The following is a 23,565-nucleotide window of genomic DNA, read 5'->3' as shown; positions in this document are numbered from 1 at the left end:
ATGGTGAAATAGATAATTCCAAAGAAGAAAAGACCACACAAGTATTGAGCAACAAGTCAAAGCCTAACTACTGAATTACTTTAGAAGACAAGCCACCAAATGTTACAAACAAAACCTCCAAATAACAAACTACAAAGGAGACACTGATCAATTAAAATCATAAACACATGAAATGCTATTATCTACTTGCGTACACCTCATCAAAACCTCATGTATGGGCTATTGTTATCCACACATCTGTAGAGACATGGTTATGTCCTCTCAATGCGTGTGTGATTGTTTTAATAGCTTTTGATGATTTGGATCTTCAGTGTTTGTTTGCTTTTACACTTACGCGTTACTATAGGGTCTTTTTCTGCGAAAAGAAAGTACAACGTTGAGTATTTTCATTTTTTTAATCATGATTCATGAACGCAATCAGAAAGAGAATTTCCTTTAGGTTTGGTATACTTGTGTTCATAAACCTGCGTTTGAAACCATTGAAATAATGATAAAATCATATTTATTTCAGAAGTTGATTAAATACTTCTTAAATCAAACGAGATACCCTGATCCAGAGAGATCGAATTAGGTTGAATCTATGTCGGTACAGAACAAAAATGAGCATGAAAGTGTTAGTATTGTCGAGCTTATGCGTCCATAACTTCAGATGTTAGTGTTTTGGCTTCTTATATTATTGCACCCGAATAATAACAGGTAGGGGTCCATGCAAACTCATGTCTATGTATAATAATCATATATATACATACTCCATCTATATAACTGTATCTAAATTCATGCATTATCTAGAAAACCGTATGCACATGTACGTATGGCATGATACAATTAATGGTGTGAATTGCTCGACTTATAGCATACATGCTATGGACAATAATTCATCGTAAGACTATAAACTTCGGGACTGCAAAAATTCTTCTTGGAATTGTGTAGTGTGGCCATCACCGTATCTTTAGGTTATTATTCTGTGAACCTTTTATTTACCGACACCAAAATATTATATGATTATTCAATTGAAAACAGGGTGAATCAGGCCAATTAACTTGTAACCCGAGTTGCATGAAAAGTTGATCATGGTTAAAATTGGGTTATCTACATACGCTGACTTTTAGATGAATATTCAGGAACCTCCATATGAATACTTCTTCATATTTTTATTCATATCTGAACGTCATCATCTAGTGGATAAAACCTAGACGTTTCAGTAAAACCTAGACGTTTCAGTTAAAAAAGAGCAGAGACTTGAGTTCCATTGTATTGCTGGAACTCAAGTTGAAGTTTCTTATTATTGCTTCATATTCTGTTGTCCAACCCAAAAAATATATGTAAGTTTTTTCAAACAGTTTTGTTACTGTCTTCCTACATGAAGTTTCGTTATTCAATATATATTTATATATATTATCTCGTGTCTCATTCCTTAGCTTCCACGCAAAGGGTCGCTTGCGCTTTTGAGTAACACAAAATTGAAGAGACCAATGAAGGATGTAGGCATCGGATCCAGACGTATTATTTGGGACCAGCTTCTCTCGATTCCCCGCGTCTTTCTTCTTTCGCTCCTTCACTTATATTCTCAATGTTCAGTTCTAATTTAATCATCCTCCTTGTTAATAGATGTAAATAATTTATGCTTTGCTTAATTTTTTTTTGTTTACCACTTGCTTTACATTCTATAGTGTCAGTGTGGTTATATTTTTCATAAGAATAACGCAATGGTTTAGTTGTATTTTTTGCTTTAAACTTGCTATAGTGTCAGTGTGGTTATATTTTGCTGTGGTTAATATATTTCAATGATGTATAAGTGATGTTTTACAACTTTACACGCAACTTTGATTTTGTTTCTATTAATATATTATTTCTATATAAGATGAATTACACTATTTAGAAATAAAGTAGTCATAGCAGATATAATAATTATTTTACTCTATGTTTAGATAATCGCGAAGAAAACAGATCAATTAGTAGTATTAAAATGCGTTGGTACACGCACGGGAAAACACAGCTAGCTAATGAAAGTTGAAACCGTAAATTTTGGCAATGAAGAAAAAGATAAAAGAAAAAAACACTTAATATGTCTTTTAATTTTTAATAGGCGAATATCCCAATTATCTGTAAATATGGAATGATAAGTTTCCATCCCAAGTTGATTTTCTCATTAGCCATTGGCTAACATTAACTAGCATTGATTAGTTGCTTTGGTAAACAAACTCACACATTCAAATTTAAAAGAAATAATTAGTAGTAGTACGTTAATTACAACCATTGTTATTTTTAGTGAAATAAAAAGAACTATACATGGGTGTTCGTAATTATAAGTATTCATAAAAAAGGCTGTAAACAGCTAAACTTGAAAGAAAAAAAAACCTGAATATTCTAATAAATACATCAAATAACTCTGTAAAAACATTATATCAAAGTGCCAGTCGCAGGGGTGGTAATTTCGTAATAATTAGAGAAATTTCGTGGCATTTACCTAACCATTTACTTATATAAGTCTCCACCCTACACTCTCCTCAACACACTTTCTCTCTACACCAAAAACATCAACGAAAGAAGAAGAAGGCACTAACTTAGCTCAGCAACACTGACTATGGCTTTGAAGACGGTAAAACCAAATATTACTATATAGTCTATATCACAATTTCAACAATTATTTATTATTTGTTTATCATTTTTGAAAGTTTATAACCATTTGGTGTAGGCTTCGACGAACGGGATGTGGATGTTGGAGGACTGCAAGAGATCATTCATGGAGATGAAGTGGAAGAAAGTGCACCGATACATCGTTTTCAAGATCGAGGAGAAATCCAAGAAAGTCGCCGTGGACAAGGTCGGTGCTGCCGGCGAGACCTATCATGATCTCGCCGCTTCCTTACCGGAGGACGACTGTCGCTACGCGGTGTTTGATTTCGACTACGTCACCGTCGATAACTGCCGCATGAGCAAGCTCTTCTTCATCACCTGGTAAGTCGTGTTTCAAGTGTTTGAGCAAACTGTTTTATCCTCATCATCCACTTTTAAATCATAACCAAACCGGTCCATAATACATCGGTTTTGTGGGAATATACAGGTCTCCGGAGGCGTCGAGGATAAGGGAGAAGATGATGTACGCGACGTCAAAGAGCGGACTGAGGAGGGTGTTGGAAGGCATTCACTATGAGCTTCAAGCCACCGACCCAACCGAGATGGGATTCGACAAAATCCAGGACCGGACCAAATAAAATATTTACATTCCGTTTAACCGGGGTTACATTGTTAGTGACGTGATCATTAACAGACGTTAATTATCTATTAATGTTAGTTATTGTTCTTTAGTGCTTGACTTGGTATGTGAGACTTTCCTTTCTTTCCTTTTGTTGACAAAAGTTATCATCTATTACTGTTTCTGTTGTTGTTTGGTAGGCCAAATGTCGAATGTTATTAATGTCTCTGCTGTCGCTAATGCTAATAAATTAAAGCTTAATATTGTATCAGTCTATCAGATATGAAGAAAAGGGTTGAAATATACACAAGGCATAGAAACGTATGAGATAAGCATTATTAACCATTAGGTGATGGTGTGTGTTTGTGGACTAGTTGGTAGAATTTGCATTCAATAATATATTGCTTGGGATGTTATATTTACAAAATTTTCCAACTGGGCCTAGTGTTGTAGCTGGATTAGGAATTGAGTTTTATGGATTTGAAACAGCTGAATTTACTCAATTTGCATAATCTTATCTGTAAAACACACACATCACATGATGCAAATCGCCTAATGGATCTTTTAATATTTGTTAAGGGATAATTAATGAATTTACAAGAATTGGAAGGCCTACAAAGTTGCGTATGTTATAAAAATTATTTTCTTGGGTCTCGACCCAATCTTTACCAAAACCCAACTCAACCAAAAGTTTATCAATGCCTTATTATCTTGTAGATAATATCAAACCATCATATTTTCAAATAACGCAAAAGCTCTCGTAGCTCAGTTGGTTAGAGCACCCGTTTAGTAAGCGGGAGGTCTTGAGTTCGACTCTCAACGAGAGCATTTATCATGTACTCTCTTTTTTATTTTTTATTACTTTTGACTGGAGAAAACCAAAACGTAACAAAAACGTAATTCACCGTTTCATGCCCTCCATCAGTTTATAACTTTATATTCTTACAAAAACGAGAGCATTTGTCGTTCTTTCAATCTCTATAGATATCGTTTCATCTCTTAGGTATTTCTCACATTCCTCAGAATCATTTATCTTATAATATATGACATATCTTAATTTTAGAATCATACGTATAATACAAACTACTAAATCACAGTTCTGTCATTTGATCTCTCATCTCTACCTTTTCTTTTGTGTGACCACTGTTTAATTACTTTAACGTTGAAATATCATCGAAAAAATCGGCACCATATATTTCTACTAATAATGTCTTAGATAATATTATATTAGTAGTATTGTTTTTGGAAATATGGTGATAGACTGATAGTGAAACTCTTGTTAAATTATACTTTTGTAAGTCGAGTGAAAAAAAAAACACTTTAATTTGATAAAGACATTGTACCAACACACGCTGACACGCATATTGTATGCGTTGTATTGATATTAGAATGATGAAATTAACGAAACAATGAATAGAAACATGCACTAGTAATAGTAAATCCCTTTCAGTCGTTCTCACTACCTCTCATCCATACATAGCTTATCTACTTCCTTGAAATGTCAAATCTCTTGGGAATAACCAAAGACATTTGTCAAGCATGGGTTTGGCTTTACGTTGTTCCTAGTTACTCCAAACGAGTTCAGTTATATTCACATGTCATACTAGACTAGCATGAATTCTATGGTATATTCTTAGCAAAAAAAAAGAAAATATATGGTATATAAATACTAACAACTATGGTATTAATACTTATTGTTGAATTTATGAACCATGTAAAATTTGTATTTTATTAAGGCCAAAGTTTTATTTATTTTTTAGTTCCATAGTAGCTATGATAGGAATATGAGTGGAATTTTGAAATTAGACAAACACAACAATATGTTCAAATTGTTAATATCACAGCTTTCAATAAATGTCTTGATATTTTTCATTACATTTTCAGTTCATTCCCGAAGTACTAAAATCCAAAACGCTAGTGTTTAACTTTAAACCCAAGAAGTCATAACAACCAATAACGCTACTACTAATATCGCTTGAAGAATAGCTGCTGCTGCTACTACTGTCCTCGACTTGACATTTAACATTATCGCAGCTACACTCCTTGCCGTTTCCCAACCCAAAACGGCATGCAGTGCACTTGTACTTCTCTCTCCCAAACCAAAGTTTGGTCTCATCATGGTGCTGTTGGTCTTGCCATGGTGGGCTGATTCTAAGCTCAAGATTCAAATCTAAGCACTTTTCTTCAACAAGAGAATACTCAACTCTCTCTTTTTTGCATATCAGTCCTTTCTGATCATTTTTCTCATCCCCAAAACTTTTCTTTTTCTCCAGTTGACGACTGAAAGATAGAAACTTCACAAGCGAGTCCTCTGTCTCTCTACTCTCAGACGAATCACGAGGAGCTTTGGCTTCGTTGATCGGCCTATGAGTCATGGGATCAATCCCTCCTCTCAAAAGCTTCCTCTTTACGTGTGTATTCCAGTAGTTCTTGATCTCGTTATCTGTTCTTCCCGGTAATCTCGTCGCGATAAGAGACCATCTGAGGTGGAAAAACAGAGCATAAGAAACAGTGTATGACTAAAACAGAGCATAAGAAACAGAGTATCACTAAAACTGAGCATAAGAAACAGAGTATGACTAAAGTCTAAAACAGAGCATACGAGACAGAGTATTCTTAAAACAGAGCGTAAGAAACAGAGTATTTTTAAAACAGAGGATCTTGTTTGTTGAAGGGTTTTGTGAAGATTCTCACTTGTTTCCAAGGAGGCTATGGAGTTTGATGATGAGATCATCTTCTTCGAGGGTGAAGTTACCCCTCTTGAGATCAGGACGGAGATAGTTAATCCACCGAAGACGGCAGCTTTTGCCGCAGCGGAGAAGACCGGCGGATCTTGGAAGAGAGCGCCAACAGCCTTCGCCGTGAGATTTGATGTAAGAGACGAGCTTATCGTCTTCTTCTTTAGTCCAAGCTCCTTTGTTCGTGTGGTCCTTCTCGCAGCAAGGAGACCTCCCCATCTTCTTCTTCTTCTTCTGGTTCTTGTGATGATGAAACTAGCTAGGGTTATATGGAGAGATGATGTTCAAGAGAGATAGAGAGAGGTTGGAGGAAGGTGAGCAAAGCCTAAAATGTTTCTAGAAGAGAGTTGGTAAGACACGTTTGAAGTAGTGGCTAGTGGGCTCCGTTTATGATCAATTTAAATAAAAGTTAAATTTGTAGTATTATTTGTTTTTTATTTATTTATTTGGATCGAAACTATTAAACTGCCAATATTCAGACGATTCTGCTTCAAAATCTCAATGAGAATACGCGATAAAGCGTTTTCAAATCGAGTCCAACTGTACTTAGCCGAGTAGGTGTGTGAAACCATATTATATAACGTATAGACACGTTCGAGTCTGAATGGCAACATGCCTTTTATTCCTAGAGTTTTGTATATTGTTTATGAGAACTTGCATGCCACCACACATACGTATTATAGTGTTTTGACTCAGAAAATGTTTACGGTGTTACATAGTTCATGAGGATTTTACCACTAGACACTACCACAAATTTACCACTTGATACGGTCTAACATTAAGCGTAATTTATGATAACTCACAAAACAAGGTGATATTGTGCAAGACATTTTCAGAAAGGTATTGCAAGAACGAAAACATATTTGATGATAAAACTAATAATTTAAAAGGATTTGTTTGGGACAAAGCATGATGGTTTCACACTGCATCGAATCATGGGCATATATGTTACAATAATGAGAAGATAATAGTTGTCATTCTGAGTTTGGTAAGTAGGTTGCAGTAGCATCCAAAGTAGAATATTCAAATCAATAGTTTTTTCTAACAGATCAATCAATAGTTTTAAAGATGTTAGTTAGTAGCATTCTCAAAAATGAAAGAAAAACATGTTAGTAATGTTTTAAAGCATTACTCAGATCGTTTTGTGGAATCTGAATTAGTTATAATATCTACATATCATTATCAAAGTTCCATTTAGTTTTTAACCCAAGTAATGTGATCAATCATCAAACAATCACATAGGTAAAATCTTATAAACAACTATATTTACTAGTGACTAGCACCGGTTCAGGAGTTATAATGTACAGGCCGTAAAGTACAGCTTCTGGAAAATCTTGTCTTCGTGAATATTTGGAAGAAAAAAAGAACAAACAAAAACCAAAGATGATATCTAAAAATGTCAAAAGAAAATTAGTGTGGAAGGTGAAGCCTCACTGTGTAGTTTGAATCAATGGTGATGATTGGTTCGACTGTGGTTTTAAAAATTTAGCTGTAGATGTTTAGCTGTAGATAAATTGGTTGTAGCTGTAAAGTTGTTACTGTAAAGTTGTTACTGTAGACTTTTTCTGCAGAGACTTTTGTTGTAGTTAAATTTGTTGTAGCTGTAAGTTATAGGTTGTAGATATTTTAAATTAAAATATATAAAATATGTGTTGTATATATAAAATTATTATTTTATATGAATTAAAATAATTTATATTAATATTTTTTTATAAATTATCAAAATTTATCGTAATTTAAAATGTGATATGTAAATAATATTTATATTATTTAAATATGTTAATAATTAAAAAACACTCAAATTCAAAATTAAAATATTTATAAAAGTTTTTATTATGATTATATAATTTATTTTGATATTATAGATATTTTTTTTTTATTTTACAGATTCTACAGCCTATAAAAAAATGATGTAGCATTTTTGCCTAAAATACATAAGAAAAAGTTTTGCTTTATTTTTTTGCTGTAGCATAAAAAATAAAACTAAAGCATGATTGGTAAAACTAAATAAAAACTTGATGTAGACTTTAATTTTAAAAAGTAAAGCTACAACATAATTGGTAAAATTTAGTAATTTAAAAATAAATAAAGCTAAAGTAGGGAGATAAAACCCAACCAATCACTCCCAATGTTATGAAAAAAGTATAGAGAGTGGATTTCTACCTGCTTTCTTGGTTTCTTCCTTTAATGATTTGCCCTAACACGCACCTTTTTACTTTCCCAACTACCAAACACAAATCCCTTTAACCATTTTTCTCGTCATTAACTCCAGCTTTCCTAAAATTGTAACGTCCACCTAATTCTAGAAAAGCATGTTTTTTTTTGAAAGGTACCAATAAACATGGTTTCTTGACAAAAGCTTTTCACAAGCCTATCATGAATAAATCATTGGATTGAAACTCTACATCAAATAGTCTGATATAATATTTTTTCATACTACTATTTTTGAATACTTGTGAACATTCTTTTTCTCCCCACAAGGTAAAATATTAAAAGACAGTGCCTTCTTAATTTTACAAATTTTCTATATAGTTAAGCACTGCATACGGGCATACGGTAGTGTGTAAACCAGGTTTACAATATAAGAAGAAACCAACACGGGTTGACGGTTGACCTAGTGATTTCTTGAAAGTTTAACTTAAGAGATTAAACAGCTGACTATTGTCACTGGCTTCCAAAATTAGTCGTGTATTTTCGATTCTGGTAATCCAAATCATTTTTAAAATATGAACAAACATGCTTGACAATTTTTTAAATAGCCATATTTTTGTAATAAGTATCAATAAAACATATCAATAATAATTTTGGTTTGGTTTTTAAAACTGTTTGGAGTGTTGGCAAAAAAATGTTTGGAGTAATGTTTTATAGAAAAGGAAAGTAGCTTTGTTGGTAAGAGTTTGTTGGATACCTGAAAGACAATCTTAAAGAGTTTGGTAGATCTCATGGTCTACATTTACTCTGAACTGCTACCGACACAATGGAGTATTTAATTTTTAACAATAAAGAATTTGGATAGAGTATACATGTGATTTGTTGTCCACACACCAAACATATCTTAAAATAAATGTACATTACATTTTTCTTTGTAACTTTCAAAATGTGTACACACCTACAATAGGCACCAATACAGAGTGCAATATCTAACATATATTTTCCTAACTATCTTTCAGTAAATTAGTTATTTTATAAAAAAATTATAGGCATGTTACTGTTAGGTTACAAATCTTCACATTCCATAGAAACAATTCTTTTACGTAAGAACATAATTTATAATAGAAATTTCTTTTTGGAATAAAGCTAGTTTGATGACGCAGAAAATAAACGCTTTACGTCCATTAGATACCATTCCGAGACAATCTAGTGGGTGACTGTCAACCAACATTATTTCTTTACCGTTTCTAATGAAAATACAAAAAACAAAGAAAAGGTTTTAAAGAAGCTTCCTACCTAACAAAACCTAACACGTTATGTTAGGTCCAGTTTCAGGTTATGCCCCACTTTGTAGGTATCTACCGATCTTTTAGTAGATATCCCACAAATGTTGTTATCATCATCATCATTTAAGTGTAACAAGTTGCAATGAACAGTAACACAGCCATGAATCACAAAACCATCGAGAAGCACTGGCCATGGCCATAAATTTTAATCGGCGTGCACATTAAGTCTGAGAAAATTTTGTTTATTTCGACTAGAAATACGTATATTAATTTCTCCTTGATATGTTGTTTTCTACCGATTATATGGAGTTTTTTTTGCTCCTTCATATGTTATTTTCTACTAGCTCTTGTTTGCTCTCTCTTTTCTGCTCTCTATGTAATAAGTTGTGTTTCACAACAATGTAAAACTCAAAAAAATTGTATAAATTTTAACATTTAAACCAAAAAAAGAAAAGAAAATGAACCATAGAATAACTCAACAGTAAATAAAAATGATGGTAACTAAAACAAATAATGGTTTAAATATGTAGTTTTTTTCTTTCTCGGATCATATTCCAATATCTTACTCGGATGTAAACGTTTAAATTCAAGAAACCAAGTACAAACCGAGAGACAAAAATCAACACTGCCACAACACTTTTTGAAATTGGTCAATTAAACGCAGAATATGAACCATTCAACCCTCAGTTCTTCTTGTCACGAGCACACTTGACTTGCACGGCAAGCGTCTTCACAACGTTCTTGCATGAATCCTTCTTGTCTTGTTGGAATGTGCTTTTATTCACCGGAATCACACACTCTGCTTTCCCCAAACAGTGCTGCACAAGTTTCTTTTGTTAGTTACTTCTAAAACAAGCTACACATTATACACAAGAACTAACAGAATTTGAAATTTAATTACCTTCTCAACGACTTGCTTTGAAACAGGAGCATTACAAGTACCAAGTGTGAAGTTTCCACAATCACCAATAGGGTTTCCGAAGCTAGCGAACTCAACGGCTGCGATCTTCTTATTGCCTGAGCATTTTAGAGTAGCCGTGAGACTCACGTTATCTGTGATGGCTTTGACCTCGTCTTGCTTCCTAATCCAATGTCCAACACTTGGAGTATAGTTTTCTCCAACGAAAGAACAAACAGTGTCTCTGTTGACGATGACAAAGTCTATAAGCTCAGGCTTCACATTAGGCTCTTCCTCGAATATAACAAGAAGATTTTTCTTGGGCTTCAAGAAAGATCTAGGGATGTGATACTCTATTTGCGTGGATTGACCTAATGGATTCAAGAAAGACATCCAATATCTTCCAACACCTTCTCCGTTCACCCAAATCAACCCTTTTCCCATTCCACTCATGCGAATAGCTGCTGCGCTTTCGCTCTCTGGTGCATCGAAGTAGGTCTGAAATGTTTCACATTCATTAGGTTATTAGACAATCTCTACACTACAGTCTATATAGTCTGATTTTTTTTTTTTGGTGTAATTGTTTTTCATTACCTGGTACCATGTAATTCCTGGTGCCTTTCCAGAGAATTTCTCCCACTTGACCTTCTTCAAACCTTTCTCGGTTTGGATTCCGAGTCTTTCACCTTCCATACCGACCTAAAGATTTTTTAAAATGAGGATCAAATCAAGGACATGTTTTCTTAATGTTGTAAATCAGTTACAAAATTTTTTTTGTTTTGTTTTGAAACACTAGTTACAGAGAAATTATATAAGAAATTGATTTCAAACCTTGTTCCCCCATTTGCTACTTTCAGTGAGATCAAGTGTTCCAGAACTCAATCCTAAGATGGAAACACTACGAGGACCGGTGTATCTATGCTCCAAGTAAGATCCACTGTCCTGTAATAACAGAAAAAGGCCAATCACTTATTATTATTTATTTTTTTGAACACAGACCAACCACTTATGAAACGTATCTTCAATTTATATATAGATTCGAAAACGTTGAATTATATTTGTTACTTACTGGAAATCCAGTGAGGACACCAAGCATAACAAGGTGATTCTCTCCTGCTTTTAGTGTAACTGGTTTCTGGAAAACAAAACTTTTCTCGTCATGGCTTCCATGTCCATTTCCTGGTAGCAAATAAAAATATCATCATCATAGTTCATTTTCATATTTTTACATAATTTCTACACAATTCTTACCAAGGTATTCTCCATTTAACCAAACGTGCAACGCGTGTCCAAGACTAGCAATTCTCAAATTAGTTTTAGCTCCTTTCTTCTTAGGTAAGTGATTCTCATGGACCTTGAAGCTGTAAGGCAAAACTAACGTCAAGATTCTCTTAATTTTTTTATATATAAATATAATCACATGAAATGAGTATTTACCTTGTTGTGTACCATCCATAGTCTGATTTGTCCTTAGTCAAACCGTACAGCTCAACGGGTACGTAAGAGTTACCTTCTAGCTTTTTAGGCAATGGCTCAGTGAACACTTTGAAATCAAACTTTTTCTTGTTCGCCTGTTTAGACTTCATAAAGTTCCTTGAAGTGTGGTGAGAAACAATCTGATCCAGTTTAAATAAACAATAACACGTTAAAGACTTTGTTATTGTTTTTGTTTAGTTTCATATTTTACTCACCTGTGCAGTGTTGTAAACAACAGTTTTACAATCTGGAAGAATACTAATAGAACGAGGAGCTATAACGTAGTCTCTGCCTCTGAACTTAATGGTTTCTGCAGCTTCGGTGTTGTTGTTAGCCAAGAAAGCTGCACAAGATTTCGTTCCAGGCTGTTCGTAGTATCTAATCTGTAATTACAAAAATATATAGTATAGTTGAGTAATTTCTAAACACTGATTCTTTCTTGACGACACTACATGTTATTGTAATACCTCTGTATCTTTTCCAGGCTTCTCGGTCCGAGGCTGACCCCAAAGAAGTGGTTTCTTGCAGAGGTTAAGAGCATTGTGAAGATGTTTAAGATGACCATACTTGGGCTCTCTCTCTAAACCATATTCATCAAGAGGTGCATCATCGTAGTATCTAGTGGTTACATAATGAGCAGAGGTTCTTCCGAAGTTGGTTCCTCCATGGTACTACAAATATTTATAACACAACATATACTCATTTCAAGAATTACAACACTCAATCTGTTGTAAGATTTCCAGACGCGATTTATTTGAATTAATTCAAGTGGTTACTGTACCATGTAGTAGTTCACATGACTTCCATTCTTGGAGAAGAAACGAGCAACTGAGAAAGCGATATCTTCTACTGATCTTTTAACTGGCGCATCACCAAACACACGGAACCTGTTAAGTATTTTTTTAGTATAAATGGTAATGGTCTTGTCACTTTCATGAATGAATCTCAAGTTTCTACGTTTTTAATTATGGTAAAAACTCACTGAGTAGTCCAGTTCTCGGTCCACATAGACGGTTTGTTATCTTTGTTTGGACCAGGGAAAGTATCACCACAATGTCTTCCATTGCAAGCATTGATCTGTTTCAATGTATTTTCAAATCCTTTTAAACATTTTCTTCCATTTCAGATAAAACACAGCTTAAACATTATAATAACTTTACCATAGGATCAGGAGCATCGTTCTGCTTGCACATAACCCATGGGATCCCAAGATTCATTGAGTCGACCAACTTTGATCCCCATTTAATGTAGTTTAATCCGTCTTCTTTATATGCGCGTTGAACCGCGCTATACTCGTTCTCTATCTGCAATTCATTTTCATTTTCGTTACAGAACCGTTCATATTTATAAAATCATCAGGTAAATGTGTTAGGGTTATTGTTTGGGACCTGTCCTAATATAATGGGGCCTCCTTGTGAAGCAAACAATTTTTCCTCCTTCATTTTGTCGAGTATCATCCGTACGTACCTCTCTGTATGTTCCTGTAATAGTTTTTGTTTTGTTATATCTGTTAATCTCTTTACTTGTAACAAAAGGCACACATTTGTGTACATCAGTACATGTAATACCTTGAATTGCTTATTGTCTGTACGGAAGAAAATTCCAGGAACTTCTCTAAGCCAATAAGGAAGTCCTCTAATATAATAAAAAAAAAACAAATCACATAAACACATTATGGGAAAAGTTTAAGAACGAATAAGCAAAAAAAAATGTTGAATTTCTTTACCCATGAGTCCATTCAGCTTGGATAAACGGTCCAAGCCTCAATGTAACATACATGCCATTCTTCTGAATCAACTTTATGAACTTTACCAAATCAGCTCGTCCCGAAAAGTTGAACTAATGAAATAACAACCAAACGAAACATATTTAAAATCATAACACATATATTTATATGTTTGAACATGATTTAAGCAAATCTATTTGAGTTTTTAGTTACCTTCCCTTGTTCAGGCTCATGCACATTCCAGAAAACATAGGTTTGAATCGTGTTCAAACCGCCTTGTTTCGCTCTCTTGATGATACTTGGCCACATCTACACAAAATCCAAAAATCTCTATGTCAATACAAAGAACCTTATGAGAAAAAAAGAAATACAAGATTATTTATTTGATTGAAAATATATAATACTTCAGGAGTGCTTCGAGGATAGTGGATAGAGCCAGAAAAAAGAAGCTCTCTTTTGCCATCGACAATCAAAGACGTTCCATCATAAGTCACCTCCTTACCCTTCGTCTTCTTTTTCATCTCTTTTTTAGAGGCGAATGTACAAGAAGACGAGAGGAGAACCACAAGAATGGCCGTTAAGAACCATCGATCAAGAGAATGCTTTCTCATTGAAACTCTTGGATTAATATTGTTTATTATGTGTTTTTAGAACAAGAAGCTAAGTTCTCTAGGAACCTCGTCCTTGTCGGAGGAATAAAAAAAACAAGGAGAGCTCAAATAACAAGCTCTGAAAAAAGACAATGATATAAGAGAATGTTTTGCACTGAACTTTTCAGGTTTCAGAGATTTTTACGCGTCTGAAATAGAATCCACCGTTGTATCTTTCAAACTCCTTTTTCTCCTTTTTTGATTTTGTTTATTTTCTATTTTTAAAGTTAGTTTTAGCCCATTTTTAGCCTAATATGAGCGCAGCAAACACATAACAGATTTTCTTCTTTTATTTTCTTTTTCCACAACGCATTCTCTTAAACTATCAATCAGCAATTTAACAAATTTCTCATACAAAAAAAAAACTAATTATAATTATTTATTATTACACAACTGACTATCTTTAACATGTTTAACTGCTAGCTTCATAATGTTTCTTACTGTGATGGTTAAAAAAAATCGTAGATTGTATGTTCATCGAAGTTGCATTATACACATTGTCAAACACAAGGAATAACACTATAATCATACTAGATAATACGTTTTCACAAATGTATAGTTACTGAACTTATATAGTACAAATAAATTATTTTAGAGGGAAAATAAGTAATAAAAAAGTACAAACAAATTATGTAGGCTGCTTGGTTTTTAGAGGGAAAATAAGTAATAAAAAAGTACAAACAAATTATTTTATTTCGATCCCATAAATTCGTGTAGGGTATTCTTTTGGGGAACGCACCAGCTGATCAATTAAATTAAATTAATTATTTTTTTTTTGTAAGAAGAAGAAAAAGGAAAAGGAAGAGACTTTGAGCTGAAGACTTTGGAGCAGCTACTTCTTTTGTCTTGTACCTCTTAAAGAACCTCACTCTCTCTCTCTCCTCTCTATTACCAAAAATCCCCAAATCTTGAAAAGTTTAGGTTTTGAAGTTTGAGAGAGAGAGAGATGAGTGCTTCGAGGTTTATCAAGTGTGTCACCGTCGGCGACGGCGCTGTCGGAAAGACTTGTCTGCTCATCTCCTACACTAGCAACACTTTCCCCACGGTTAGCTTCCTTAAAGTCTTCTCCTTTTCTCTGTTCCTTCTTCTAGATTTGAGCTTAAACGGTCCGAATGTGCAGGACAGTAGTTTGATCTTTTATGATCTGATTTTGTCTTGAGATTTGCTTTGATAGTTACTCAAAGGCTTGTTCTTTTTGGGTTAATCTAGCTCAGTGATTGTACTTTAGTGATCTTTATAGGATTTGAATCTGGCAGAGTTTGGTTCTTATGGTCTGATACTCTCTCTATGTATATACATTCTTGAGATTTTCAATGAAAGTTACTCAAAGGTTTGTTCTTTTTGAGTAATTTGGTAAGAGTGTTAGTTCTGAGGACCCTTAGCACAGTCTCAGGTGCTCATGTGTACTATTATGATGATAGAAAGCAGTATTAAGTAACTCTCTGTTAGGACATTGTATGGATAATGTGAGTTGATTTTTTGGTGTGACAGGACTATGTGCCAACTGTGTTCGATAATTTCAGCGCCAATGTGATTGTGGATGGGAACACTATCAACTTGGGATTGTGGGATACTGCAGGTAAAGCCACCTTTTGATTTTCATTAATTCTTTCTCTGCAGAGAGAGTGAGTCATTTGTGTGTGTGTTTTGGACTCGATGAAACAGGACAAGAGGACTACAATAGACTAAGACCTTTGAGCTATCGCGGCGCAGATGTCTTCTTACTTGCCTTCTCTCTCGTCAGCAAAGCTAGCTATGAAAATGTTTCTAAAAAGGTTTGTTCTCCCCCTGCAACTTCTCTAATCCAGTGATTCTGATTCTGATTTTGGTTTCTTGCTTTTTTTTTTTTTTTCTCAGTGGGTGCCTGAACTGAGACATTATGCACCTGGTGTTCCCATCATCCTCGTTGGAACCAAGCTTGGTTGGTTCTTATGATAACTCCATCACCATTTTTTTCTATTCTTAGGGGGGCTTGTTTCAGATAAATTGATGACTAATTATTCTCTTTTTAGATCTTCGAGATGACAAGCAATTCTTTGTTGAGCACCCTGGTGCTGTTCCTATCTCTACTGCTCAGGTAGCTTTTCTCTCATTCTCTTCTCATGTGATCATCTGTGTTTTATCTTACTGATGGTTATCAAAATAGGGTGAAGAACTGAAGAAGCTGATTGGGGCACCTGCTTATATCGAATGCAGTGCAAAAACACAACAGGTAAATGTCTTTAATCTAGTCTTTACTTTACATGTTGATAAGTTTCCTTGGCTTCCAACTTAAAACCAATTGGCTATTAGTAGATTGACCCAAGTCCCTTATATATTACTCAAGGCCTTTTCATATTTTCGATGTGGGATCTTCTCTCCAATACATGTATGAAGCTACTGACAATATCTAATCTTCTCCAACAGAATGTAAAAGCGGTGTTTGATGCGGCTATCAAGGTAGTTCTCCAGCCACCCAAAAACAAGAAGAGGAAGAAGAGGAAGTCTCAGAAAGGTTGTTCTATATTGTGATTCAATAGAGAGAGAGAGAGAGAGAGAAGGAATCAACATGAGGATTGAAGTAGCTCCACCTGTTTGTTTCCTTCAAGAAAGGAAGGATCTGTTGTTTGTAGTCTTTAAAAAAATCTGAAGAAGTAGTAACCAAGTTATTTGTATTCTTGTTTTCATTTTGATCTGTAAATATACCATGGATCCTTTATTTCTTTGCTTCCTAGACTCTCACGACTTGTTTAGAGATTAATCTCCAATAACGTTTTATGTGGTTTCAGCCACATATAATTAGTTATGAACAAGTATATTATTGCGATTAGTCTAATCAGTTAGAAAATGAAGAACAGAAGTAATAACTTGACCATTACATGCATGATGATGCACCCATTCATTTTGGGTGACACCAGGGATTTGAAATATGGATTATAACGTATATAAAAATTGTGAAAATAATAGAAATATTACTATATTAATGGCTCGTAAAATATATATTTTTATCATATTTTGATTAGAGAATGAATATAGACGTTTTCCCCTTGGAGATGGAATATTGACTTAATTTGTGGTCATAACCTTAGGCTTATCATCATTACCAAACGAATCTCGTTTGTTGATCAATCTCTTTCTTTGCGTTAACTGCCTCTCGATTCAGACCCACGTATATATTATTCGATTCCCACCACACAATATTATTTCAAAATAGTGTTTTAACAAAAAATGAGATTAATTCAAATAGTTGCTATGTTTAGTGAACTAATATTCACCTAAAAAGCAATATTCACCTAAAAAGCATTTCAATCACAGTATTAGAGACTATATAATATACTCCCCTACTACGGCCTACGTACCAACTTTCCTTGGACATGTTTTCTTCGCTAAAATCGAATTTTTGTTTTAGTAATATAAAATATGATGATGATCTTTTTGCACTACAGCGTTTTTCTAATTCGGCTCATTTCAATTTCCTAAAATAATATTTGCATTTGATATTATTGAGCTAAAGTTTGTCATTTGTCTTATAATGTGTTCGTTCTCAATGGCCCTTCGAATAATTCAGATAGATTACCAAATTAATTATTCTTAGCATATGTAAGTTCAGAAAAAATGAATTTACTATAATGATCAACTAAACGTCATACAAAGCTTCCCGTATATGCTAACTCTTCTAAGTAATCTCATACATTGCATTATTCTATTACTAGCATTTTACTTCTCCTACTTGTCTACTTTAAAAAATGGGAAAAAATACGTGACATTTATCAGTTCTTCACATATTTCCAAAAAATTGAAAGATTTTTTAAAAATATATGAATTGGAAAAGAACTACGTAGTGTACACGGACTTTGTTAATTTAATTTCGAGGCCATTGCCGTACGTAGTAGGGCAGCCTTCAAGGCTTGAGTCGAGGCGTGTTCGTTACGCTTTACCCTCAGTAGCCGGTGGTCATACACTCACAAGCCCCCTTTTAATCACCGGATATCGAGGGTTTCCCGCGAATTTTGCCGGTTTCCTTTAACTAACTTCTTTTTTTTGTTCTTCTTACGAATATGAATATCAGTTAAGAAAAGAACATAAAAGTCAGTAAAAACACAAGACTAGTCACTGTCTTCTGTTCTTCTCACTCCTCTTTCCAAAAATCTCAGCTCTCACCGACACTTTCGTAATTCGATCGATTTATATACCGTGATAAACTCTATATCATCTCTTTTATGAAATAACCATAAGTATATAATATAGAAGATGATGATCAACAATTACGTCTGAGAAAATTCAAGTCCTTTAATGTGTAAGATTGTTTTTTAAAAATATAGGCCAATCTTATATTAGTCGTATAGCAGGTTCAAAATGCTGACGGTACATGACGGCAGATTTCGACTTTTATTACTAAAAGACCAAATTTAATAATACATGCAAAGAGTTTTGGTAACACTATCTTGTCCCGTTCTGCTCTACTTTATCTTTTCAAATCTATCTATGTTTTTAGTTTGTTTTGTTTCCTCTGTTTGATAAGCTCTCGTATATGTCTTCTCCAAGATAAATTTGCTAGAGGACATTTTGTTTGAACGATATCAGAATCTTATGTGGTAAAAGGAAGCTCAGTTCAGTTCACTTCACAAGGTTGCTGTCGTTGGAATCAAGATTTCAAGAAGACTAAGGTGAGAACTTTCTTGAAAAGAACTTCATTTTTTACTTTAAAAAAAAAAAATTATTTTCTTCCAGTTTTGATGTAACCTAAACGGGAATTCAAGTTTCAGGATTGGTTGCACATCGATTGCAAAATTCTGCGTGAAAAAAACTGCCTCCATGGCCATCACTAACGACGATCTGTAAGAGCAATGGCTTTGGTTAATACTTCAGCGCGTAGAGTCGATTTGAGGTCAACTTCTAAACGTTCTGATAGTGAATACATGTATAATGAAACAAGGGCTAACAACGAAGAAGTCTTGAAGATAAGTGAAGAAAAGAGAAAAAGTTCAAGAAGATCGGTTTCACTTCCATCCATAGACATATTATTAGACGAGAAACCAGGTTGGCCTTTTCTCAAAATAGCACAAGTTCACCGTTGCCACACACGGAATGTCTCAGTGGTCAACTGGGTCATGAGCTTACCTGACCGGTTTCCACATCATCAGCAGAATCTAAACTCCGAGACAAGCTTTGTAAAGAAACAACTTAAGGACATATTGAAAGACAAGAACAAATGGTTCAGTTACAATGTTCTTAAGACAGCAACATCAGATTTCTCTCAAGGTACTTTGTCTTTTATTTTATTTTATTTTTTTCTCCTTCTTTGAGTTTTGGACTAATCTCTGATTTGATATGACAGAAAATCTTATTGGAAAAGGAGGGTGCAGTGAAGTGTACAAAGGGGTTCTCAAAGATGGAAAAGGCATTGCAGTGAAAATCTTGAAATCATCATCTAAAGAAGCTAAGACAAACTTTGTTCATGAGATCGACATAATCTCTTCTTTGAGTCACCAAAACATCTCACAGTTACTTGGTGTTTGCGTCCAAGACAATGATCTAATCTCTGTTTACAACCTCTCATCCAAAGGAAGTTTAGAGGAAACTCTTCACGGTAACACAATGCTCTCAACTTCATATAGATAATGTCCCTCTCAAATTAGTATATAAATATAGTATGATGAATGATTATGAAGGTAAACAAAAGGAAAAGCATGTATTATCATGGGAGGAGAGGTTCAATATAGCAATCGGCTTAGCGGAAGCGTTAGATTATATTCATAACCAATGTTCTAAGCCAGTGATTCACAGAGATGTCAAGACTTCAAATGTTCTTCTCTCAGATGAGCTCCAACCTCAGGTAATGAAAGCTTCTTTCACAAGACACCAACGCTGTGTTGTTGCTTATGATTTTGAAAATAGCTGTCAGACTTTGGACTGTCGATGTGGGAACCTACGACATCTTCTAGATATTCGATACAAGGTGACGTGGTTGGCACGTTTGGATACCTTGCGCCAGAGTATTTCATGTACGGAAAAGTCAGTGACAAAGTCGACGTTTACGCCTTTGGAGTGGTTCTTCTTGAACTTATTGTTGGATCAAATATTTATAATGGCTTTATATATATCTGAGGAATATGTGAATAGAATTGGGCCATTCAGTGGCCTTAAGAAGTTAAATGAATGAGAAGAGACAGAGTCCCACATCGGTTAAAAGGAGAGGAGTCGTGATGTATATATATGTGCATGTATCATCAGTGTTCAAACGACTCTATGAGAGAGGACGGCTCCCCACGCGCGCGTCGCCGCCGCCGTCCGGCCGGCTCGGCTCGGCGTGGGCTTGGGCTTTGCCATTTATTTCGGGAAAAAACAACATACAATTTTATTTAAAACGACAAGTAGTTTGTCTAAAAATTAAAAACGTCATGCATGTTATCTTCTCGAATATTTAAAACGAGATAAACGGTTCCAATATCATGGAAATCTACCAAACAAACAGTGTTAGCCAGATTTACCATGGAATCTGAGTTCATAGCTTTAGACAAAGCAGCAGAAGAAGCTGAATGGCTTAGAAATTTTTTGGAAGATATTCCTATGTGGGTGAAACCTGTGCCAGCTATACGCATACATTGTGATAGTCAATCAGCAATAGCTCGGGCTCAGAATAATCTATACAATGGTAAATCTCGTCACATCAGAAGACGACATAAAACCATTAGACAACTTATCTCAACTGGCGTAATTACAATAGACTACATCAAATCGGCTGACAACCTAGCGGATCCATTTACTAAAGGTTTGTCACGAGATGTTGTTGCTAAATCATCAAAAGGAATGGGTTTAAAGCCTATAACGAATGAGGATGCTTGATTGCAACCCTACCTATCATGACTGGAGATCCCAAGACGTAGGTTCAAAGGGAAAACAAAATCAAACAGAATCTAACCAAAGCACTTGAGACAAGTGGTCTCTTCCCAGCTCCTAAGATGATAAAAGTGCTAACAAATGTGAGAAGGATAAGCATACGCTTTTAATGATTCCATAGCTTCTTAAGCGGAGTATTACTCAATACTTTTCATGGTCAATCACCTAATGAGTGTGAAATGAGGCCGTTTCTAGGAGAATGAATGCAAGGCTATATTCTCTAAGTTCACTCATGAAAACCAGGAATAGTTCAGGGCCACAATGAACACAATAGAGAACTAAGTTCTACGAGAAAATGAAGCTGCGTTATGCCTGTTGTCTCGGTCTACATAAAACACCGGTTGGTTCAAGACATCATGTTCACCTTCTGGTAAAGTAAACCCGACAGATATTAACTATGAGTGGTTCAAGGCTTAAAAATGCCACCAACTCAAACACAGTGAATTTTTCGCAAACACTCTCGATAAGTCTGTCTAGTCTAGTCCAGATTAGAATAAGTATAGTTTTTTAGAGTCTATCGAGTCTGCATTTAGTCTGCATATGTTTAGAGTCATTTCTATTCATGTGGGGGATTGTTGGATCAAATATTTATAAGCCCATAGCTTTATATATATCTGAGGAATATGTGAATAGAATTGGGCCATTCAGTGGCCTTAAGAAGTTAAATGAATGAGAAGGGACAGAGTCCCACATCGGTTAAAAGGAGAGGAGTCGTGATGTATATATATGTGCATGTATCATCAGTGTTCAAACGACTCTATGAGAGAGGACGGCTCCCCACGCGCGCGCCGCCGCCGCCGTCCGGCCGGCTCGGCTCGGCTCGGCTCGGCGTGGGTGTGGGCGTGGGCTTGGGCTTGGGCTTGGGCTTGGGTGGAGGGCCTTTGGCCCGATAAGAACTATTCTTTTTGGACCAAGTTAAGCTCAACGTTTTGCCATTTATTTCGGGAAAAAACAACATACAATTTTATTTAAAACGACAAGTAGTTTGTCTAAAAATTAAAAACGTCATGCATGTTATCTTCTCGAATATTTAAAACGAGATAAGAGAGAGTCTTGAGGAAGAAGTTTCGGAACTCAACTTCCCTCGATCTCCGCGAGATTCTCGCCCACGTGCAGCAGCTGTTGCGGGAAGTGGGTCATCTCCGTCTCTTTAAATTTGGTCTCTCCTCTTCCTTCATTTCTTAACTTTTCCCGTATCTAAATCCAACAGCAAAAATCCCTCTGCGTAAGTCTATTTTGCGAGAGTGTTTCGTAGAGTTTATAGTTCGATAGGGCGATCACGAGTGAGGCGTGATTCGTCTGCCATGGTTTTATCCTGGGACTCTATATTCGTACAGTTCCGTCTCACTAACGGAGCGAATATTTTGAGTTAAGGAAAGAGATCATATCTCGACTCCATGTCTCTTTGCGAATACGATTTCTTATCGTTCTTGTATTCGTCTTTACATTCGTATATTTCCTTAACATCGTTTCTTATTTTATCGTTTATGTCAGTCCGGTTTTCCGGCTTTTACACTTATATCAGGAAGAGATCCCATTTCGCTTGAGAATCCAAAAGGAGAAGAGAGCTTGGCCATGTGGGTATGTTTTCTCTTCAACTTGAATCGCAAGCAAAAACTACATAAAACCCTAAAAATATTAACTCTTGTAACGCAGGCAAAGCCGTTGATTGAGACTGGAAATGAAAATGAGCTGTTGGATCCAGAAATAATAGAGACATATGACGAAACTGAGTTTCAGAGAATGGTTCTTGCTGCTACAAATTGTCTCACAAGATCAGCCACACATCGTCCCAGTATTAAACAAGTAAAATTTTGTTTCCTTTGCAAGAAAACTAAGTTCGTTAATATCATCAGGAACTAATCTTTAATGTTTTGTCAGATACTGAGGCTACTAAGAGGTGTAGACGACGTCGAGAAATGGTCCAAACGGATTAACGAAGAAGAAAACGGAGATTGCTTCGATGACGAGGTTTACCCGAATACAAGGGCAGAATTACACTTGAGCCTTGCGATGATGCTTGAGGTTGAAGACGATGAATCTGTATCAATCAGTCCCATGGAGAGAAGTAACAACAGCCTTTTCTCTTCTTGTTGTTCATCTAGGGAACTTCAACCTTGCTTTTAGTGGAGTTTATCTAATAATAATACGTAAAAATAACAAAAGCAAAACCGAACCTATAGTTTTATTGTTCTCAGAATGCGATCAAAGCTTTTATCGTTCTAGGAGAGTCTTTTTTACCATTTTTTGTGGTTCTCTTAGTTCATTACTTGTTAATGAAAATTTCCATACTTAACAGAAGAAAAAAACCCGAACCTAACCTGTTTACGTAAAATCCCTGAACAAATCAAACTATACTGACATAACAAAACTAAAAAACTCTTACTAACTAGAGTCATTTTTTAGCATTTGGTTTTGTTCCTTTTTTTATAACTGTAAATTATATTACCAAAAGTAAATTGGTTACAATATCTGCATTCAATAGTGTTTCATTTTAAAGAAAGTTCTGCTCCAATGATTTTTTTTTTCTTGCTTCAAAATGAAAAAATGAAAGTGTTTGTTCAA

The 23,565-nt window shown here is 35.0% G+C and overlaps 6 protein-coding genes and 1 non-coding gene across 19 annotated transcripts; 4 read left to right on the top strand and 3 right to left on the bottom strand.

Moving 5' to 3' along the window:
• Positions 1-2,442: 2,442 nt before the first annotated feature.
• LOC103833075 (actin-depolymerizing factor 9) lies at positions 2,443-3,467 on the top strand. The gene is made up of 3 exons (XM_009109202.3): positions 2,443-2,599; positions 2,696-2,958; positions 3,065-3,467. Exons 1-3 carry the CDS (start codon positions 2,585-2,587, stop codon positions 3,213-3,215), a joined length of 429 nt encoding a protein of 142 aa, XP_009107450.1. The 5' UTR covers positions 2,443-2,584; the 3' UTR covers positions 3,216-3,467.
• Positions 3,468-3,950: 483 nt separating this feature from the next.
• Positions 3,951-4,024, top strand: TRNAT-AGU. Its single transcript has one exon. It is a non-coding gene; the product is annotated as a tRNA-Thr (tRNA).
• Positions 4,025-4,998: 974 nt separating this feature from the next.
• LOC103832978 (transcription factor MYB32) lies at positions 4,999-6,649 on the bottom strand. The gene is made up of 2 exons (XM_009109115.3): positions 5,891-6,649; positions 4,999-5,677 (listed from the first exon to the last, which is right to left on the bottom strand). Exons 1-2 carry the CDS (start codon positions 6,151-6,153, stop codon positions 5,077-5,079), a joined length of 864 nt encoding a protein of 287 aa, XP_009107363.1. The 5' UTR covers positions 6,154-6,649; the 3' UTR covers positions 4,999-5,076.
• Positions 6,650-9,857: 3,208 nt separating this feature from the next.
• Positions 9,858-14,194, bottom strand: LOC103832885 (beta-galactosidase 11). The gene is made up of 17 exons (XM_009109016.3): positions 13,876-14,194; positions 13,685-13,780; positions 13,472-13,584; positions 13,314-13,380; positions 13,134-13,226; positions 12,906-13,049; positions 12,728-12,822; positions 12,527-12,632; positions 12,213-12,416; positions 11,961-12,128; positions 11,707-11,885; positions 11,521-11,630; positions 11,339-11,448; positions 11,101-11,211; positions 10,864-10,968; positions 10,273-10,767; positions 9,858-10,189 (listed from the first exon to the last, which is right to left on the bottom strand). Exons 1-17 carry the CDS (start codon positions 14,080-14,082, stop codon positions 10,055-10,057), a joined length of 2,538 nt encoding a protein of 845 aa, XP_009107264.1. The 5' UTR covers positions 14,083-14,194; the 3' UTR covers positions 9,858-10,054.
• A 715-nt stretch (positions 14,195-14,909) lies between these two features.
• Positions 14,910-16,902, top strand: LOC103832787 (rac-like GTP-binding protein ARAC3). 2 transcript variants are annotated; one of them, XM_033283942.1, is made up of 7 exons: positions 14,910-15,166; positions 15,613-15,700; positions 15,787-15,896; positions 15,979-16,042; positions 16,134-16,198; positions 16,268-16,364; positions 16,488-16,902. In XM_033283942.1, exons 1-7 carry the CDS (start codon positions 15,068-15,070, stop codon positions 16,493-16,495), a joined length of 531 nt encoding a protein of 176 aa, XP_033139833.1. In that variant the 5' UTR covers positions 14,910-15,067; the 3' UTR covers positions 16,496-16,902. The 2 variants fall into 2 exon arrangements, with proteins under 2 accessions (XP_033139833.1, XP_009107160.1); XM_009108912.3 differs by having other exon boundaries at positions 16,268-16,333; positions 16,528-16,894.
• On the bottom strand, positions 16,627-18,917 carry LOC108871098. The gene is given in 2 exon segments (XM_033285776.1): positions 16,627-18,149; positions 18,844-18,917. Coding segments are annotated over 2 exon segments (222 nt in total). The 3' UTR covers positions 16,627-18,001.
• Positions 18,033-23,243, top strand: LOC103832352 (probable receptor-like serine/threonine-protein kinase At5g57670). 12 transcript variants are annotated; one of them, XM_033283912.1, is made up of 10 exons: positions 18,033-18,397; positions 18,646-18,767; positions 18,867-18,938; positions 19,037-19,362; positions 19,439-19,690; positions 19,773-19,936; positions 19,999-20,162; positions 22,515-22,581; positions 22,657-22,806; positions 22,882-23,243. In XM_033283912.1, the coding sequence occupies exons 3-10, from the start codon at positions 18,916-18,918 to the stop codon at positions 23,125-23,127; spliced, it is 1,392 nt and encodes a 463-aa protein (XP_033139803.1). In that variant the 5' UTR covers positions 18,033-18,397; positions 18,646-18,767; positions 18,867-18,915; the 3' UTR covers positions 23,128-23,243. The 12 variants fall into 12 exon arrangements, 11 of the variants coding, with proteins under 11 accessions (XP_033139803.1, XP_033139800.1, XP_033139797.1 ...); XM_033283909.1 differs by having other exon boundaries at positions 18,861-18,938; XM_033283906.1 differs by having other exon boundaries at positions 18,033-18,534.
• Positions 23,244-23,565: the final 322 nt, after the last annotated feature.

This window comes from Brassica rapa, chromosome A01, assembly GCF_000309985.2.
Source record: "Brassica rapa cultivar Chiifu-401-42 chromosome A01, CAAS_Brap_v3.01, whole genome shotgun sequence".
Classification (NCBI taxonomy): Eukaryota; Viridiplantae; Streptophyta; class Magnoliopsida; order Brassicales; family Brassicaceae; genus Brassica; species Brassica rapa.
This window is presented reverse-complemented; position numbering and strand designations above follow the sequence as displayed.